Here is a 15,199-nt window from a genome sequence, read left to right as displayed (position 1 = left end):
AAATACTTTTTCCCAGAGCTCCAAATGGCTTCTTTACTCATTTCTTTCAAGTCTGCTTTGATATCACCTGTCAATGAGGCCGCCCTAACAACCATTTTTTGGATTTTTAATAACAACTCTACCTCCATCATCAGGGGGCATTATCTTTTTCCCTTATCTGAATTTTTCAGCCGAGTTCCTATCACATGTGACATAGTATATTGTTATTTCTTATGGAAAGCAGACCCTGGAACAAGAATGTCTGTTAGGAATTTTGGCTTTGCCACTTGCTGGCATCTTGCTTAACCTCTCTGATCTTCAATTTAATTATCAAAGAAGTGGAGGTAATAATGGTATTTACCCAGTGTGGAGTTGTGAGAAATAAATGAGCTTACCCAAATAAAATGCCAGATACAAAATAAGTGTTTGATTAGTATCAGCTACTGTCATCATCTTCATCATTGTCTATTATCTGCTCCTCTTACTAAAATAAAAGCTTTTCAGGATCAGGGAGTTTGTTTCATTCACTGTCACATCACCAGCACTGCCTGAGAACAGTGCCTAGTGTGCACATTAGGTTCTTTTAAAATTTTTTTAGTTAAAAATTTTTTTTTAAAGACAGAGTCTCAGTCTGTCACCCAGGCTGGAGTGCAGTGGAGTGATCAGAGCTCACTGCAGCCTTGATCTCCTGGGCTCAATGGATCCTCCCACCCCAGTCTCAAGTAGCTGCACTGCACATGCAGGCACATGCCACCACTGCAGGCATATGCCACCACACCCAGCTAATTTTTTCATGTTTTGTAGAGATGGGGGTCTCACTTTGTTACCCAGGCTGGTCTTGAACTCCTGACCTCAAGCTATCCTTCCTCCTGTCTTAGTCTCCCAAAGTGTTGGGATTATAGGCATGAGCCACCATGACTTGCCCTTAGTATAATAGGTTCTTAAGAAATGAATCCTTGCAATAACCCTGGGAGGTAGTTGTTCATATACCTATCTTTTTATAGTTAAGGAAATGTAGGCTCAAATAAGTTGAGCATCTCAAGTCTTTTGACTCTCAATAATGGAGTTAAGATTTATTATTGGGTATACTGAGGGGAGTGCTGATGAGGAGGTATGTCACTTCCTTATAAAATGGACTGTCTGGAAGAGTGAGAGAGATCATTCTTAGGGGGTCAGGGATTTTCCTGCAAAGCAGTTGTTTTGTAGACATTTATAACTTAACCTGCAAACTAAATCTAAGTGGAAAAATCCTAAGGCATTTTAGGGAGTTGGGAAGCACAGAAAGTTTGATTCTTAAGAAAAAAAATTGTTTTTTAATGTTTGTCCAACGGGTAGGACAAACTGAGTAGCCAGTATAGCAGTTCCTCAGGGTCTGGAAAATGGTACAGGCTACTGGTTAAGAGACTTACACCTTCTCTGGTTGGGCAAGAGACACTTCTTAGAATAACTGTTGTTTTCTAAGTCCTGAAAGTTATAGTTTTCTTTTACTACATAGAAATGATAGGCGATGTGCTAAGCCCTCGGGCTACAAAGGTGAAATAATATATAATCCTTTTTTTCTGAAGAAGTAGTATAAAGTGAGAAATACTATAAAGGAAGATGTTTATACAGACAACTACAATATATGATACTACAAAACAGTATTAACAATATACTGTCTTAGAAGTGTGGACATAGAATGGTGGAGACCGGGGCAGCTAGTGGAGAGGCACCTAATCCTACCTTGGGAAGGAAAGCAGACAGAGAAGTTTCACAGAGTCATTAGTATTTGAACTAAGTCTTAGGGAATATGCCTGAGTCCACCCAGTAGGCTGGGTGTGGGAGGGAGGTGTGAAAAGTCTCAGATGTGATGGAGAATGTTCAGTAAGACTTGAATACAGGACACGTGAGGAGCGGAAGGAAAGTAAGCTAGAACGGTAGGGGAACTACAAATCTTGAAGCACTTTATGTGCTACAGTAAGCAACAGGGAGAATTGATGCAATTAAGCAAAGAAAAAAATGCGATCAGAATTTCGAAATGGGAAATGTGGAGTATGGATTGGAGAGGAGCAAGTCTAGTGGCAGAGAGGTCAGCTTGGAGTCTCCTGTTATAGTCCAGTTAAGAGAAGATGATAGAGGCAGTGTGAAATGGAAAGGCAGGAGTGGATGCCAGAGATATTTAGGAGGTAAAAAGTACAGGGCTGAGTGATTGGATAGGGACAAAGTGCAGAGAGGGAGAGATCCATTGTCTGGCTGGGGACAGGAGGAGACGTTTAGAGATGGAAGATACAAGTTTAGTGTTTGGATATGTTGAATTTGAACTAAGCATGCGATATCTAGGTGATACACACTAAACAGTGGTTAATGTGTTGTGATAAAGTAGGTATCTGAAGGTTAGGTATAACTCCTTTGAGAAGTGGAAGAGGGAGCTGACTAATGGAATGAAGAGATTTATCAAGTGACACAGAGGGCCCAGTTGAAGTTAAAAATCTGCATCTAGGGCCGGGCGTGGTGGCTCACGCCTGTAATCCCAGCACTTTGAGAGGCCGAGGTGGGCGGATCACGAGGTCAGGATATCAAGACCATCCTGGCTAACACAGTGAAACCCCATAAATACAAAAAATTAGCTGGGCATGGTGGCGGGTGCCTGTAGTCCCAGCTACTTGGGAGGCTGAGGCAGGAGAATGGCGTGAACCCAGGAGGCGGAGCTTGCAGTGAGCCGAGATCGCACCACTGCACTCTAGCCTGGGCAACAGAGCGAGACTCCGTCTCAAAAAAAAAAAAAAAAAATCTGCATCTATTTGCTCTGGTTCTCATCTGTACAATGGTGGGACTTGTCAAGGCATTATATGTTAAATACCAATGAGAAGGATGAATGTAACTTAGGTGCACTAGGATGGCCTTATTAACTCTTGCTTGGGTGGGCATCAGAGAAGGCTTCCCAGAACTATGCTTTGGAGGAAGAGTTGGATTTTCCTCTATGGAAAGGAGGTGTGAGATGCTATTTCAGGCTAATGGAACAGAATGAGTAAATAAAAATTTGGGGTTTTGAGTATGTGATGTCTTTGTGAAACAAGACAATTAGATTCTAGGAATGTATATGGGGTCAAGAAAGAGGGCAGAGGAGAGGAATTTGGGGATTTGGGCCAGATCATGGAGAGCCGTGACGGCTCTGTCAATGGATTGATTTGATTTTAATCTTTAGGCATTATGGGGAAACCTGTGGAGAACAGAAGGACACAATCAACTTTGACATGGTTGTAGAATATATTTAAGATAGTGCAGGGGGAGAGGTACATTTCCAGTTTGAGTCATGGGGTCAGTTAAAGGATTGTTTGCCTAATTTTCTTACTCAAAAGGAACACATTATCCTGGGGGGGTTGAGATGTAGATATGGAAGAGATATGTCCCCATTCCAGGGAGTGTCTTTCTCATCTTTCCCACCTTCCTGGAGCTGCACTGTTTTGGAGGATTCCTCGTCACCTAGTCCAGGACAGGTGACCCATTAAGTAAGCAGAAATAGCTTGAAAAATTGGGAACTTGTGAATTCGATTCTTGAATTCTCCCCTCTACTTGTGATGTGACATCAATGGGCCTTTAAAAGAGAAAAGAAAATGGAGGGGCACTAATGGACCAAGGTGGGTGGACTTTCCTTACAGAAGGAAGCCTGTGGGCCTATCCATGTATGGCCTAGAAGGCAATGTAGTCTCTGGTGAATAGGAAAGGAGTAATCTCTGGGCTTTATTTTTATCCTGTTATGGCTTGATCGGGCCCTTCTGGAAGTGTCAGTTTCCTTTAGAGTATTGTCCTGGGTTTGATAAATAATCAGATTTGGGATTGCAGTCATGGTTTTATCATCTAGATCACTGTGATTTCTATTAGGAAAGCAGCCAGTCGATGCCCCCAGGCCTGTAGCCATTCAGCATCCTGGTCCTGGACTTAACTCCAGGCCCTGCCCTGGTCCAACTTAATTTCAGGTCCGAGAAACGGGCCAGAGCTCATTGAGTGAATGCATGGCCAAGCCTGCATTGCAAAATGGAAAAGGCTCAGCCACCAGGGCCTTTGGAGTTTGAGGACTTATACCAGGTCTAGAATAAGCTCACGTGGCTTCTGAGGAAGGAAATCACTCTGTGCTCAGCCAGCTTAGATAGTCTGTTGGAGTGGTCCTTGGTAACAAATCTGGTCTTGCAACCTTGGCAGCCCTGACCCTTGATGCAGGCCACTTTGGAAATGGGAAAAGGATGACTGAACCCCTGGGTAGATTTTGTCCCTTGATTTAGTTTGGAACATCTCCAGGGATGTTCCAAACTAAAAATCCTGGGCCAGCAAATACAGGCAGGAAGAATTCTGGAAGCCAGTCAGCTGGGCTCTGTGAACTGCCTAGTTGTCCCGAGGACCTCTCCCTCTCTTCCATGTCCCTTGGAGTTTAGCTGGCATTTTCTTTGGGTTCCCTACTTATAGGACTGAATCTATTAACCTTTCTGCCCTTTTTTCTGCTCTTTCTCTCCTTGCAGAAGAAAAGCGAGGAGCCCTTCAGGTTGTGCCTGTGACCCTTTGGGTCGTCCTTTTTTGTCTATTTCCCTCCCCTCCTTCCCAAGCACTGTATGTGTGTGTATGTGTGTGTGTGTGTGTACATGCACATGTGCGTGCATGATCTGTGCCTCTGAGCTTTGGCTCATGCAGTCTATTTTTCTGAAAAGCAGTTTGTGTGCATGCTCCTTGCTTGTGTGTGCTCCTGCAGATATCCCTGGAGCACACTGCGAGAATGTGTGTGCACCAGCATGGGTGTGCATTCAACGTAGCATGTGTGTGCTTATACTCAGTTTGACTCCCCCAGACACTGATTACCCTCCTTTTCTCCTACTCAGCTCAGTGTGTGTCCATTTTCTACCTGTTGCTGCAGACTCTGGCATATGCTGTAAAACCTTGGCTGAGCCCAGCACGCATGTGTACTTTGTATTTGAGAGCAGGCTTTGCTGCAGGCATTTCCTGCCTCTTGCCTGAGGCCCTAAGTGTGAAGGTACTTGTGCTCTGAACAGGCTTCCTGACCTCTCTGTTGAGCACAAGCTTCTGTAGCCCTGTTACGTGGTTTCCCCAAACCATGTGAATGCATAGTATACTAATGCCCTGTGCTTGCAAGCACTGGCTCTTGAAGACCATGCGGGTTTGCTTTGCCTGTGATTTGGGCCATAGTAAACACTGTGAATCCTCCTCAGATGAGTTTCTGCAGATCACTGAATACTCTGAAGCTTATGTTCTGAAGCCATAAGCCTAGGATCCATGCTTACCATGTGTTTCCTTCAGACACAAGTTGTGTGTACTGTGTGTGCAGGCTTTTGAAGACGTGTTGTTATCCCCTCTGAGCACAGGAAATGTGCATGATCTGAGCCAGGTTCTCAGACTTTTTGTGACTTTGTTTCCTTAAGCCCAGTGGTTTCTGGCAAATATCTCACTCTGGATAGGAAATAAGAACCTGCTGAGTACGGTGGCTATTTCCAGAGGGAAAATAAGTTCTGGTTGGTAAGATCTGGGGATTTAGGGATTGGCTCCCATACACTCAACCCTTACCCCTTCCATAAACAACCTTAGAAGACTTGCAGCTTTTCTGTTATTTCCCACCTACTGTTGTTTCTTCCCACCTATTGTTGTTTCTTCTATACTATCCCCATTGTCTTTTGCTTCAGCCACTTCTGGCTGCCTTTTGGACCTGGCCCTCCCATTACCAATATCATCCTACCTATAGAAAGGATAGGAGGCAGATGGGGTGGAATGGGGGCTCTGGTCAGTAGGGAGATAGGCTTGATTAAAACATAGACAACCTAAGAGGAGTCTTAAATCCAAAATTCATGTGAGCCTATTGCTGACCCAGGTAATTCTCCCTCACTTTTCCATCACCGTTAGCTCTGTCCTATCTGTCCCTATTCTCCTCTGTATTGCCTCATTGTATCCATAACTTCTCCCCACTTTAGCTCTCCAAAACATCACTCACTGTTCAAAGCTAAGCACCTAAATTCTGCCTCCCTTCTGGAGCTCATTTGCTCCAGGATAGTTAGGAGGCAGGGAAGTTGTTGGGAGTGGAAGAAAACAAGGAGGGGCAGGAAGCCCCCAGACCTGTTAGCCTGAAAAAAGCATGTGCTATTGGACCTCTGGAGCACTCTGGCAGCTTTGGACCTTTCTGCATGCTGCTTGAAGGATTTGCTTTTGTTTATTTTGTTTTCTTTTGGTACAGAAACCTTTAAAAGGTGATTTTTGAACTGTTCCCTTCCTTGAATTATTTGGTGTCTCAAGTTTCGACTTCTCATTCTAGGGCCTATAGAATTCACTAGAATGATAATCCAAGTGTCTAATCTACCCTGGGTTCTCTTGTTATGTAGAATTTATTAAATAGAGAGAATATACTCAGTGTCAGTGAGTCAGAGGTTCAAGGCACCCAAACTAAAACTAAATCCAACCACAAAATGAGATAGGAATCCAGAGAGACCAGGTCTGACTCTGGGACATTAAGGGAGTTTAGGAATATAGCTGGAAGAAGACTGGACTCTATATGAAGGTGTCCTTTTGCTTTAGTGAGGCCTGGAAGCCTAAGTAGGCCCTTCTCCTGTGCTTGGTTTACTGCTGTCTATACTAATGGCTCATATAAGAGTGATAGGAGTTCTGCCATTCCAGTAGACTTCAGCCCTGCAACCTCAGTGAGCTTTGCCCTATGTCCTATTCACCAAGGAGACAGGTACCACTCATTTCGGCAGCCTGCTTGTTGCCCTGACTGATCAGGACATTGGTTTAGATGTCAGACAGGCTGTCACCACATGGTGAATGTGACTTACACTACTCTGGGCTTGTACTCTACTGCTCGCTGCTCAGATTACAGGCAATCTCCCATCTTTCCCAGGATCTAACTTGTTTCCTATCTCTTTTTAAAGATTCCAGATGATGGTGACCCCTCTCTGCCTCAGTGGCTCCCAGAAGGGTAAGTAATTCACTGCAAGGTTTCTGTGGATTTTATTCAGTATCTCTTGATGCTTTTAGCTTTTCCCCTGGGAAGCAGGGGAACCAGCTTCATAAGCTGCATCCTGGGGAAGGAAAAGGTTCCACTATAGGTTGGTTGGTTCTCTGAGGCAGAGGAGAGAACTCTGCTGATGGATTCCTTGGAGGCAGAAGAGGGAACTTTGCAGAATGGTTACCCTGGTGCAGGGGAGGGAGCTTTGGGGCCTTCTCGTCCTTGCCTCTATAATTTCTGGTCCATCTTTTCATAGTGGTGAAATACTAGAACAAAGAGGAAATTAGAAAAATATCTGCATTTGGAAACATTTTCTTTCCATTTCATTTGTTTTTAATTTTTGTAGGTACATACTAGGTGTGTCTATTTATGGGTTACATTAGATATTTTGATACAGGCATACAGTGTGTAATACTCACATCAGGGTAAATGGGGTATCCATCACTTCAAGCAGTTATCCTTTCTTTTTGTTACAATCCACTTACACTCTTTTCGTTATTTTAAAATGTGCAATAAATTGTTGTTGACTGTAGTCACCCTGCTGTGCTATCAATACTAGATCTTATTCATTCTATCCATTCCATTGTTGATGGTGTGGCTGATTAAGTTACTCCCTAGGCTTGATCCTGCTCCAGCTGTTGTGAGTCATCTACTTATTCCATTCCACTGTAGTCAGGATATAAGTAATACCCCTTTCTGAGCTCTGTATGTTCTGTCCATGCTTCTTGTTTGGGAGTTTCAGACCTGTGTGATTGTACCAGAGTCATTTTAAGCTGCTCAGTGTAGCCTGTAACTGACTGTTCTTAAAGAGAGAATAGAGTTCAAGTACCTTCCCATTCCCCGCTCCTTCCCACAAATACCACCAATTAGTTATCTGGACCTTCCTTTTCCCTTTTTCCTACAAAGGCTTCTGACATCAGAAGTCTCAGTAGTTGCTTCCTCTTGTGGCCAGGGAAGAAGAAAGATCAGGTAGATGATCTACTACATTTTTACATGCTCCTTTCCCTTGCAATTTGTCATCTTTAAAAAAAAATTTTTTTTCTAACTTTTGTTTTAGGTTCAGGGGTACATGTGCAGGTTTGTTATATAGTTAAACTCGTGTCACAGGGATTTGTTGTACAGATTATTTCATCACCCAAGTACTATAACAATAGTTATTTTTTCTGCTCCTCTCCCTCCTCCTACCCTTCACCCTCAAGTAGGCCCGTGTCTGTTGTTACCCTCTTTGTGTCCATGTGTTCTCATCATTTAGCTCCCATTTATAAGAGAGAACATGCAGTGTTTGGTTTTCTGTTCCTGCATTAGTTTGCTAAGAATAGTGGCCTCCAGCTCCAGCCATGTTCCTGCAAAGGACATGATCTCGTTCTTTTTTATGGCCACATAGTATTCTGCGGTGTATATGTATCATATTTTCTTTATCCAGTGTGCCACTGATGGGCATTTAGCTTGATTCCATGTCTTTGCTATTGTGAATAATGCTGCAGTGAACATACTCATCCATCTGTCTTTATGGTAGAACACTTTATATTCCTTTGGGTATATACCCAATAATGGGATTGTTGAGTCGAATGGTGGTTCTGTTTTTAGTTCTTTGAGGAATCGCCACACTGCTTTCCACAACGGTTGAACTAATTTACACTCCTGCCAACAGTGTATAAGTGTTCTCTTTTCTCTGCAGCTTTGTCAGTATCTGTTTTTTTTTTTTTTAGTTTGTCTTCTTTTAATCAAGGGTGAATCATTGAATGAGCTACCCCCTTCTTCTTTTATTGAAAGATCATTTATGTTTAAAAAAAAAAAAACTTCTTGCCTTAAGAGATACATATTGTAGTTTCTAGAATTAGCTACAAAGTTGTGGCATCAGTTGCTTCTTCAGTCATCTTTAGTTTTTTTCTTCTAATAATTGTAAAATACATACATGTCAATGGGACATATCCAGACTACTTCTAAATGTAGCCATATAGTAGTTTTCTAAATTATTCCCTATTGTCTTTCTTCCTTTTCTTTCACGTTCGTCCTTAGAAGCTGTCCTAAGTATAGAACTTCCCTCAGTCTGGTAGTCTCATTAAAAACAAAGCCCACTGCCTATGTTCAGGGAGCTGTTTTATTAGAAATCAGCATATTGAGTGGCCTGTTTCAACTCCTGGACTTGACCCAATTTGTGGTTCCATTCTTTGCCTAGATAGCTACAAGTACCTACTTTTTCTGTTGGGATATTTCTGTCTTTAGACCAGCCGTGGTATACAGCCCAGCTACCCAACTTTCCCAACGTCTTTGCTCTCATTAAAACCAAGTACATGAGTTCTTTTCATTAAGGCCAGAGAGTTTTTTGTTGCTCATCCATCTCATTTTATAGAAGCGTCACCAAGGCCCAAAGTGAAGAAGGAATTTTGGGAGAAGACATAGTACATTAATAGAAGAACTGGAGTTAAAATCCAGGTTATTTCAGTGTAGTTTCTTTTGGGTACATTTTCTGTTTTTATTGCATATTGTTATAAAAGAACAATAAAATTAATCAGTATAGAAAAGGTGTAAAAGTTTTAGAAATGTCCAGCTGCTGTAGCTATAATTTTTCTCCAGGCTCTGTTGATGTGTCCATAGGGCTAGGCCACACTCACACAGTCCCTTTGCTGTTTCCTTCCTAAATGGTGTTTTGTTTTGTTTTTTCTTCCCTTAAGTGGTCTTTTGGAAGTCTCTCATACCACCTCCCCTACTTACACTTGATTATGAGGGCTCCTTTCTCCATGGAGAAGGCTTTTCTTCAGGAGGCCTAGGTAGACAGAACTGGTGACTCTTTTACTCTTGGATGGAGACGGTCTCCTTCTATGTGCCATTGTCTGGTATAGTCTTACTCACCTACACTCTTGCCGTAGAGCCACCCTGTGGGTTCTGTTCTAGCATAGCCTTGGCAAGACTTATCTTTGGGGAGCAGTGTCTTTGCCCTGAATGTGGGGAGAAGCCTTCTTGAGTGCCAATTCCTACCTTGCCTTATGGAGCACAAAAGTGCCTTCAAATAAATCGAAATGCCTTGAACTATCACTGTGGGATAAAAGAGCCTCAGTCCTCAGCTGAAACTGTAAGAGACACTGAGGGGTCCTGTGAGAACAGATTCTATTGCTCACTCTTCCATGGCTTTATTTCCCTGACTTTCTGTCTTTCCTTCCCGTCTCAAAAGCACATGGTAGAGGTCAGTTCATCTTCCTCTGGGGAGAGGGAGAGCAAGGTGAATGGAACACTGAACCCACCAGCTAACTCAAAGCAAGACTGACGGTCCTGACATATTTTCTTCTCTCCTCAGGCCAGCCGGAGGGCTCTATGGCATTGACAGCATGCCAGATTTACGCAGAAAGAAGCCACTGCCACTTGTCAGTGATCTGGTGAGTGAAGACTCTTGTGCAGGCATAGGCAGTAGCCTTGGGGTATCCCCCATTGGGCCTTGGCAAGCTGTCAGGATTGGAAGTCGTCCATTTAATGACTCAAATTGATCTGATGATCAATCATTTAAAGCCTTCGGAGACTTAGCAATGGCTTCACAGGGACTGTGTTCTACCTCACTCCCTAGTCAGAGTCCTGAATTTATTAGCTCAAGCTCCTACCTGGAATATTTGTGACTTGGGCTCTCAAAGTTAGGATTTTATGTCTTCCTATAGGCATCTAGCTCTTATAGGTATCTCTACAGCCTTCTTTGATGACCTGTAATGGAAATTGCCTCCAGCCCTTGACCTCTTGATCATTGAGCTTGGCATGGGATGAGCATGACTGGAGCTTGATGCCTTCTTGGAAGTCAAGCAAAAGTCTCTTCTCAAGACATAGGCTTTTGAGACTATCTCTGTAACCTAGTGTCAGGCACTGAGAGGCAATGATAAAAATTTGTGGAATTGAATTGAAACAGGCTTAAGAGTTAAAGCTGATCCCAGGGCCTCCATCCCATCCTCCCAGGATGACCAGAAGCCCCATTCTGGGTCATACCTTCTGAGGCACAAACAACCCAAGGAATTTTCTGTAGCCTTGTGGGTAGTTGGGGGTGAAGTGAGATCCAGGCTCTCTCAGAGCTCTAAAGCTAGAAATCGGGTGTAAGGATTCAGTTAAATGTGAACCCTTTTCCCTTATTACCATTTTCTGTTTCTGTTTTCTTTTTTTCTTTCTATTCTATCTATTGTTTTTCCTAACCACTCCTCTTCCCTCTTCCCCATTTCCTGCTCCACTAGTTTCTCCCTCCTTAGTTGACTGAATGAAAGAATCATCTGCCATTTTCTCTTCATCATTTTTCTTCCCTTCCATTATTTCTTACCATTTGTTCATCTTCTCCTTTCTCTCTCTTTCTTTCTTTTCTTTTTTTTTTTTTTTTATAGAGACAGAGTCCCTGTTACCCAGGCTGGTCTCAAACTCCCGGGCTCAAGTGATCCTCCTGCCTCAGCTTCCCAAAGTGCTGGGATTACAGGCGTGAGCTACCATGCCCAACTCCTCCTTTCTAATGTACCTCTTCTTCCACTAGCTCTTCATCTAGCTGGTTGAAGATAAATTCTGATGCCATGTCTTCTTCAATACCATTTTCCTTTCCTTAATGTCTCTCATCTCCTCTTTTTTTCTTCCTCTTCTTCCTACTTTTTTTCCTCATCCTTTCTCACTGTTTGTCCATGAGCAAGTATCTAGTTTATTTCTTGCTATCCCTCTCTGTCTTTTGCCCTATCTTTGGCTTTATGGCATAATACTCCTTAGAGTAGGTACTCTAGGCTTTGGGTCCTGGCCAGTGGTCTGGGTTGAAGACAGTTTTTAGTGGACAGAAGCAGAGTGGATTAGGAAATGCTCCCTGCTTTGGACTATAGGGAAAAACCTCTCAGTTGCCTCTGAAAGTTTTCATGCACTTTCAAGTCTTTAACATCATGTTGTTCTTTTCTCTGCTGTCCTGTACACAGGCTATGGTGAGTGTCTCCAGAGCCCTTTCTCATCCTCTTTAAAAGTCTGCATCCCTGGCTGGTTGCGGTGGCTCATGCCTGTAATCCCAGCACTTTGGGAGGCTGGGGCGGGCAGATCACGAGGTCAGGAGTTCGAGACTAGCCTGACCAACATAGTGAAACCCTGTTTCTACTAAAAATACAAAAATTAGCCAGCCGTGGTGGCGAGTACCTGTAATCTCAGCTACTCGGGAGGCTGAGGCAGGAGAATCACTTGAACCCGGGAGGCGGAAGTTGCAATGAGCCGAGATCGCACCACTGCACTCCTGCCTGGGCGACAGTGCAAGACTCTGTCTCCAAACAAACAAACAAAAAAAATCCTCATCCCAAATCACTTGGGCCCTTCCCAGCTGTTCCTCCTGCTTAGGCTGATATTATGACTTCTGCCTTCTCAGCGTCCTCTGCCTTTAGGAAACCATGTGCCTCTCCAGGGGCTGCCCCTAAAGCTTGGGCTTGGCAGATACATGGGGCCCCGTATGCAAGAGTGTGGCTAGCAAGGCAGCCCCAGCTCTCAGACTTAACTCTCTGTCCTGCTTGATTTGACTGAGGCTTCAATGCCCCTTTCACTTGCCAAGTGCCCTACTTGTAGGCCTGCTGGCCTCTGCAGCCACCCAGGGATTATGTGGGCTTGGGGAGGTGCCAAGGTATAGAGGTTAGCATGGAATCATTTTTCTCCATAATGGCTCTTGAATGTGACTCTGACAGAGTTGTGTGTCTCTGTTATTCTTAATTACCTGTTTCCTACTATAGTTCTAAGCTTTTCATTTTCCTTTGCCTTCCCATAAACAAGGAGTTTCTGTGGGGTAGGACACTAAGAAGAGTGAAAGAAAAAGAAACTCTTTGGATGATAGATACCCTGAAGAAAGTGCTGTTCTAACATAGTTAGAGCAGCCCCCTGAGGGCCTTGGGTTTTGCATCTTAACCTGGTACACTTGTCACCTGTTAGGGCGGTTGCTGTGAGTGACAATAAAAATAGAAAGTACTGTAGTAAGCTATAGTCAAGTGGCTTTGGTCACTGAAGCTCCCTCCCCCGGACTTTGCCAGCCCTTGGCAGTGGTCAGGGCTAACAGCAGATCTTCCCTGACAGTCACTGGTCCAGTCTCGGAAGGCAGGAATCACTTCTGCAATGGCTACACGCACTTCTCTTAAGGACGAAGAGCTGGTAAGTGTCCCAAGTGCTTTCGTAAGTCCACTGGCCTCAGGACTGGTGATCATCTCTGTAGCCATGCTATTAATAATTGGGAATTCTAGGAATTGAAGAGTGCTGGACACACATTGCTGATGAAAAAGATAGATAGCATCAGGTGTTAGTTTTCCACGCTGGAAAAGACTCTAAGCAAGTCTAGATCAGAGGGTAAGCCCAAGTCTCATGTTGAAGGGTGTGACCACTGAACTCAAGGTTTTATGATGGACCTAGTACCTTCTGTTTTCTTAGAAAGCGTGAATGCTGGAACAAGGCTCGGATCCAGCATCAGGTCCAACCTGTGTTGGACAACCAGGAGCACACTGTATTGTGGGCCTCATTCTGCTAGGCTGGGCTCTGGGCTGGGCCAGGATAGAGCATCTTCTCCATTGCCAGAGGAGACACGAAATCAAGGTCCTGATTGTCCCACAGGGTCTCAGTTCTGGTATCTTCCTGCAGAATCCAAAAGTCATGGGGACCAGGCATGTTGGCTTATGCCTGTAATCCCAGCACTTTGGGAGGCCAAGGCAGGTGGATCACTTGAGGTCAGGAGTTCGAGACAAGCCTGACCAACATGGTGAAACCCTGTCTCTACTAAAAATACAAAAATTAGCTGGGCATGGTAGCATGTGCATGTAATCCCAGCTACTTGGGGGCCAAGGCAGGAGAATTGCTTGAACCTGGGAGGTGGAGGTTGCAATGAGCCAAGATCGTACCACTGCACTCCAGCCTGGGCAACAGAGCAAGACTCTGTCTCAAAACAAACAAAAAACAAAAATTATGGGATGGGGTATGTGTCTTTCAGAAATCCCACGTGTATAAGAAAACCCTGCAGGCCTTAATCTACCCCATTTCGTGCACCACTCCTCATAACTTTGAGGTCTGGACGGCCACTACCCCAACCTACTGCTATGAGTGTGAAGGCCTGCTCTGGGGCATTGCCCGGCAGGGCATGCGCTGCAGCGAATGTGGAGTCAAGTGCCATGAGAAGTGCCAGGATCTGCTCAATGCTGACTGCCTGCAGCGTGAGTGCCCTGCGGGGTGAGGGGCGGGGAGTGGGGCAGCAGGGGCTTTCCAAAATAGTCTGCAGCAAAGAGCTGGGATGGCTGAACCAATCATTCCCCCAGTCCACCTGATTCTGAAACCCTATCCATTTCAGAGAAGGTAGGATTCTGAATCAAGGGGCATTGCCTTTCCAAGTAACAGGTCTTACACTACCTTCTTAAGCACCTTTAGGAAAAATTCTTTGAGCTTTCTGTGGTAGTGTAGCTAGAATCTTATAGGATTCAGTTGATCCCAGAGACTGAGCTTTGTAGTGTATACAGCACAGCGGCCTTATTGTCCAAATGACAAAAGCATCAGGATCTGAGGCTAATGAGAGGAAAGAAATAGAGTTTTGTGGGGTTCCAGGCCCCACAGAGGAACCTCCTGAAGCCTAGAATCTAGGACTCAGGGAAGGCAGCATTCATGACTTGTTTTTAGACAATAGTGCCAGAAATAGAAATGTCAAATGAATCTGGTAGAGGTCCAAGAGGAGAGTATACCAGACCCCCAGGGCCTTGGCTAAATATATGACTTGTCCTGGCATGATAGAGTGGGGAGAATAGGAGCAGGAAAAGCAACAAGTTCTTGTCAGAGGAAATGGTAGCGCTCAAAGCTCATATCTCCTTGCTCCCCTCCTGCTGGGCTTGCACTCACTGTGGCTGGACCCCAGGAAAAGCAGGGGTGAAGGAAGTGGGAAACTATTTTCCTGCCCTCCAGACCTCCCAGGTATTACCCACAAGCCAAGCTGTAGCACTGAAAGCTTTAAAGATTGTGCTAGGAGAAGGGAAGGTCACCTCTAGACCCACAAGTACTTCATTATCCCAAGGACAGCTATGACATATAAAAGGGGACCAGGGAGAGGCCTTGAGCAATTATTCATGGAAAATGTCCTTTGAAGAGCCTCAAATTGGTGCCAATGGCAAGGCTAGGTTAGACGTGAAGAGACAGGTAGGACAGAGTCAGCGGAAGAGATGGGCTCTGAAAAGACTGCCTGAAGACAAATGCTAGTAATGACTTGGCCAAAACCCATCATGAAGGGGTGGCAAGTGCAGGTGCCAGAGGGCC

The 15,199-nt window shown here is 44.4% G+C and overlaps 1 protein-coding gene across 7 annotated transcripts in view; it reads left to right on the top strand.

Annotated features, from left to right (window-relative positions):
- UNC13B (unc-13 homolog B) overlaps positions 1–15,199 on the top strand; it is a 243,295-nt gene that overhangs the window by 200,087 nt on the left and 28,009 nt on the right. For 4 of the 7 annotated variants that reach the window (XM_063696260.1, XM_031014608.2, XM_031014607.2 and 1 more), the window contains 4 exons: positions 6,879–6,925; positions 10,251–10,329; positions 12,995–13,069; positions 13,896–14,115. In XM_063696260.1, the coding sequence (XP_063552330.1) occupies positions 6,879–6,925; positions 10,251–10,329; positions 12,995–13,069; positions 13,896–14,115 (421 nt within the window). Of the gene's footprint in view, positions 1–4,472; positions 4,496–6,878; positions 6,926–10,250; positions 10,330–12,994; positions 13,070–13,895; positions 14,116–15,199 lie in introns of all 7 variants that reach the window. The other 3 variants (XM_055351606.2, XM_031014604.3, XM_055351608.2) reach the window with 1 other exon arrangement.

The sequence above is a fragment of the Gorilla gorilla genome, chromosome 13, assembly GCF_029281585.2.
Source record: "Gorilla gorilla gorilla isolate KB3781 chromosome 13, NHGRI_mGorGor1-v2.1_pri, whole genome shotgun sequence".
NCBI classification, from domain to species: domain Eukaryota; kingdom Metazoa; phylum Chordata; class Mammalia; order Primates; family Hominidae; genus Gorilla; species Gorilla gorilla.
The sequence above is the reverse complement of the archived record's forward strand: the minus strand, read 5'-3'. Positions and strand labels throughout refer to the sequence as shown.